The 5,000-nt window shown below is 52.9% G+C and overlaps 1 protein-coding gene across 1 annotated transcript in view; it reads right to left on the reverse strand.

The window, feature by feature from the left end:
• The window catches only part of iqsec3a (IQ motif and Sec7 domain ArfGEF 3a), a 39,188-nt gene that overhangs the window by 13,970 nt on the left and 20,218 nt on the right, over positions 1-5,000 (reverse strand). The window contains exon 5 of the mRNA XM_062483629.1: positions 1,794-1,961. Within this exon, the coding sequence (XP_062339613.1) occupies positions 1,794-1,961 (168 nt within the window). The remainder of the gene's footprint in view (positions 1-1,793; positions 1,962-5,000) is intronic.

Consider the following 5,000-nt stretch of genomic DNA (forward strand, 5'->3'; position numbering starts at 1 on the left):
TGAATCTAAAGGTGAAATATGGTTTGTAAAGTAGTCTGACTGTGGCTCCATATACTCCAGAGGAGAACAGGCTGCCCTCCAGATACAGCCCGTAATATCCCCCACTTGGTACAGTACATTGGGTTCCCAATGAGCCTGAGTATATTTGGGGAAAGGAACAGTCGTCTGGGCGCAGAGAGACGGGGGTGACCCAATCCGTGCCCCTGTGGTCGAAAGGCTTTTTCTCTTCCTAGCAAACAGCTATTTTCAACTCATTGAGCTTTCGAAAGGCTTGGAAAGCTATTACTTTTGAATCGGCACAGGGAATATACAAAGAAGCTCTTTCTGTTTTCACTCTCCTTCTCTCCACTTCAGTTCCCTTTCATTTTATCTGACTATGTCATCTTTCACAACACTCACCTCCATCGCCCCCGCCTGTCTGCCCCCCCCCTCCCCCCAGGTCTGTGACATTGTTGAACCTCCATAATTAAGTGTGTGTGACTGAACAAAGTGCATGTTGACATTCATTACTATTGAGTTCTGTGTGTCTGATTGCACCCCAGCCCCCCCCACCCATTTAACCGTACTGAAAGTCAATACAGCATAACACAGGAGAAAATAGGAGCAGAAGAAAGAAAGAGAGAGAGAAAGAAATAAGAGGGTGAAGTGTAGACAAAGAAAAAGTTTATTTTAGAGTAATTTTTGTGAGAAGCAGATGAGAGACAGAGAAAGAGAGAGAGGGAGAGACAGAGAGAAAGACAGAGAGAGAGAGACAGAGAAAGAGAGGGAGAGACAGAGAGAGACAGAGAGAGAGAGGGAGAGACAGAGAGAGAGACAAAGAGAGAGAGACAGAGAGAGAGAGAGGGAGAGGGAGAGCGTATGACAGAGAGCTAACCAAACCAAGTGGCATATTCTAATTTGCATGAGATGCCTGAATTGATTTTCCGACTTAATTTAATTGTAGGGAGCGGTCTGGATGAATCCATTACAGTTCTTGCGTATATCGACTCCGAGTCCTTATGAGATTGGAGAGAGGACGAGTCTCCCAGCAGCCCCCAGACGCCCCAAGTGAGTCACGTCAGTTTGCACGCAAGGCTCACTCTCTGAGGACCCCCACCCAGGGCTCGCTCTCTGAGGACCCCACCCAGGGCTCGCTCTCTGAGGACCCCCACCCAGGGCTCGCTCTCTGAGGACCCCCACCCAGGGCTCACTCTCTGAGGACCCCCACCAGGGCTCGCTCTCTGAGGACCCCCACCCAGGGCTCACTCTCTGAGGACCCCCACCCAGGGCTCGCTCTCTGAGGACCCCCCACCCAGGGCTCGCTCTCTGAGGACCCCACCCACCAGGGCTCACTCTCTGAGGACCCCCCCCCAGGGCTCACTCTCTGAGGACCCCCACCCAGGGCTCGCTCTCTGAGGACCCCCCACCAAGGGCTCGCTCTCTGAGGACCCCCCACCCAGGGCCCCTCACTCTCTGAGGACCCCCACCAAGGGCTCTTCGCTCTCTGAGGACCCCCCACCCAGGGGCTCGCTCTCTGAGGACCCCCACCAAGGGCTCGCTCTCTGAGGACCCCCACCCAGGGCTCGCTCTCTGAGGACCCCCACCCAGGCCTCTCATTGTGGATGGTAATTGTAAATGTGCTTACACACTGTTGAAACGCTGAGTGCAAGTCATCTCACCGACATGGCTACCCACTGACCCCTCCCTCCCTCCCTCCCTCCCTCCTCCCTGCATTCCATGACACACACACACACACAACACACAACCACACAACACAAGTACACCTTAAATGTTTCTTTCTCCCTCCCCCTCACCTCGAAGGTTTGCGGATGAAGTCCTCGAGCATCATCTTGCGGTCGGGCTTGATGTTGGGGCTGTACATGTCGGTGTTGAGGAGGATGATGGCGAAGGCCAGGATGAAGATGGTGTCTGGGTTGTGGAACTGCTGCACAACGTCTGGGTTACACATGCAGTAGCGCTGGCTGGAGAGAGGAGGAACAGAGAAGAGGAGGAGAGGAAGGACGCGGGGGAAAGAGAGTCAGGAATGGAGAAAAGGAAGAGAAAGAGAGAGAGAGAGGAAGAGAAAGAGAGTCAGAGCAGGGAGAAAGTGAGAGAGAGAGTGAGAGAGAAGAGACAAAGAGAGAGGGAGAGAGAGAGGGGGGAGAGAGAGAGAGAAAGAGAGAGAGAGAGAGGGAAAGGGGAGAAAGAGATCGTCAATGTTAAATGTGTCTGCTTACTTAACAGCCAAGTCGTTCTTCAAAAGACCAGTCAGATCTGCTCACAACGCTCTGACTAAACCATCACCACAGAGTCCTCAGTGTCCCACTCTCTCCTTGAACCAGCACGCAGCTTTGTTGGTGAGCCGGGACAAGTCAGAAGCTGTCAGCTCGCCAGCTGTCTATCAGGCCCCAGAGGTAAACAAGGGCTGTTATCAATCCGAAGAACGCTAAAGAACGTACTTGCCTTCTTGAGAAGAACATTCTAGCCAAGCATCCTTGCGAGAACGGTCTGGCAAGACCCCGAGGACGGAGAACGATTTGAGATGAATGACTTCTGGGATATCAGATGCGTTCTCGCTGACCAAGTCACCATCCCATGCATGTTCTTTGGATCGGCAATGAAGATGACGTCAAACGAGTTCGCAAGAACACAAGAACGGACAAAAACGTGGATTGTTAAACAGCTAAGCTCTCCGCGGCTGCCTCTTCCAAGCTCTCACTGGAGCCCTGCTGTCGCTAGCGCCACCCTCTCACTGGAGCCCCTGCTGTCGCTAGCGCCACCCCTCTCACTGGAGCCCTGCTGTCGCTAGCGCCACCCTCTCACTGGAGTCCTGCCGTCGCTAGCGCCACCAGGAGGTCAAACTCCCTATCGCACGCCTCGCCCCTACCCTCGTCCCCAGCTCCTCCTCCCCCCTCCCGGTGTCTCAGGAGCAGAGGACAGGGACCCTCACAAGCCAGCACCGCTCAGAACCCACCTGTCTCTTCACACACGGGAGAGGACCAGAGAGGGAGGGCTGGAGAGAAAGATAAAGGTAAAGAGAGAGAAGGCTTTGTCATAACTGATGCAGGTTCCCCTGAAGGCTCCTTAAATCTGAGAGGAGGTTCTACTGGGAAATTCTGCACCAGCACACCTGCAACTCTGGAATCTAACAGCAGAGACACCTGGGGGTGTGTGACTGTGCGTGTGTCTGTGTGTGTGTGTGTGTGTCGTGTGTGCGTATGTGTATGTGAGAGAGAGGTGCAGCACACATGCTCTGTGGCCTGCTAAGCAGAGTCAGGTAAAACAGGATGTGTCTGTGTGATTAAGGACAGATAGTTTCAGCCAAGGGCCATACACAGACCACAGACAGGAACACCAGAAAGATCCGGAAGGCCCTGTGGTCAAGTCACACTACAAAACTCACACAACAAAACATGCCTGTAGTTTCTCTCTCTCTCTCTCTCTCTCCTCTCTCTCTCTCTCTCATCTCTCTCTCTCTCTCTCTCTCATCTCTCTCTCTCTCTCTCTCTCTCTCTCTCTCTCTCTCTCATCTCTCTCTCCTCATCTCCTCTCTCTCCTCTCGCTCCTCTCTTTTCTCTCTTTCTCCCTCTCCTCTCCCTCTCTCCCTCGTTCCTTGACACAACGGATATAGACTGACCTCCATGTTCCTAACACTTCTAACATGGGGACCGTGGCCTGTGCACACACACAGAAACCCCTAACACATCTCTGTTCAGCAACACAGGCTCCACACACGCCAACTCAGCCAGTGGGATGAAGAACTCCACCAGCAGGACTTACAGTTCATGTGCAGAAGGCAGAGAAAGTGTCACAGTTTGAGTATCAACCTCCACTCGCTCCTCGACCAGGCTCGCTTCAGTCCTACACCCTAGCTCAGCCCCCCAGCCTAATATATGTTTGACAAGCTTAGCAACGGGATTTTTGACAGTTTCCATTTCATGTTTTACACATTCTATGCCACGTTGTGGGATGTTTGAATGGGAGTGCTGAGTAGTTCTCGCCACAGAGAGGACCAAACACAACGTGTGATTATAGAACTGACTTGGCTGTTTCTGTCTGGAGATAGAAAACCTGAAGCGTGTTTGTTCCCTCATGACTGACGGACGGCACGGCTACAGGAGCTGTGTGCTGTTTATTTTTTACCTCCTCCCCCCCTCTCCCTTCCCCCCCCTCTCCCTTTTTCTTTGTCTCTTTCCTATTCTGTCCTTCCAACACAACCCCAAGTTTTTGTTACGTGCCCTGTCTTGTCTCTCTCTCTCTCTCTCTCTCTCTCTCTCTCTCTCTCTCTCTCTCTCTCTCTCTCTCCCCCTCTCTCTGTCTCTCTCTCAACCTCTCTCTCTGTCTCTCTCTCTCTGTCTCTCTCTGTCTCTCCTCTCTCTCCGTCTCTCTCTGTCTCTCTCTCAACCTCTCTCTCTGTCTCTCTCTGTCTCTCTCTGTCTCTCTCTCTGTCTCTCTCTGTCTCTCTCTCTCCCCCCTCTCTCTCTCGCTCCCCCCCCTCTCTCTCTCACCTCTCTCCCCCTCTCTCTCCTCTCTCTCTCTCTCTCTCTCTCTCTCTCTCTCTCTCTCTCTCTCTCTCTCTCTCTCTCTCTCTCTCTCTCTCTCTCTCTCTCTGTCTCTCTCTGTCTCTCTCTGTCTCTCTCTCTCTCTCCGTCTCTCTCTGTCTCTCTCTGGTCTCTCTCTCAACCTCTCTCTCTGTCTCTCTCTGTCTCTCTCTCTCCCCCTCTCTCTCTCGCTCCACCCCCCCCCCTCTCTCTCCCCCTCTCTCTCTCTCTCTCTCTCTCTCATTTCATCTCTCTCTCTGTGTTTGGAGGAATATCAAAGCCCTGGAGCGGGGGAGGCGAGCAGAGAGGGAGAGAGAGAGACAGTTGTGGTTATGCAACAGTGGTTATTTATAACCCTTTTTCCTCCTTCCTCCCCCCCAGTGCCAGTCTGCGTCTAAACAATGCGAGCTGGCCGTCCCTCATGCTCAAAGACAACAGCATCATCCCTCTCTTCAGGGTGCACCTTGACAACTGTGATGC

This window comes from Osmerus eperlanus, chromosome 17, assembly GCF_963692335.1.
Source record: "Osmerus eperlanus chromosome 17, fOsmEpe2.1, whole genome shotgun sequence".
In the NCBI taxonomy this organism is placed as follows: domain Eukaryota; kingdom Metazoa; phylum Chordata; class Actinopteri; order Osmeriformes; family Osmeridae; genus Osmerus; species Osmerus eperlanus.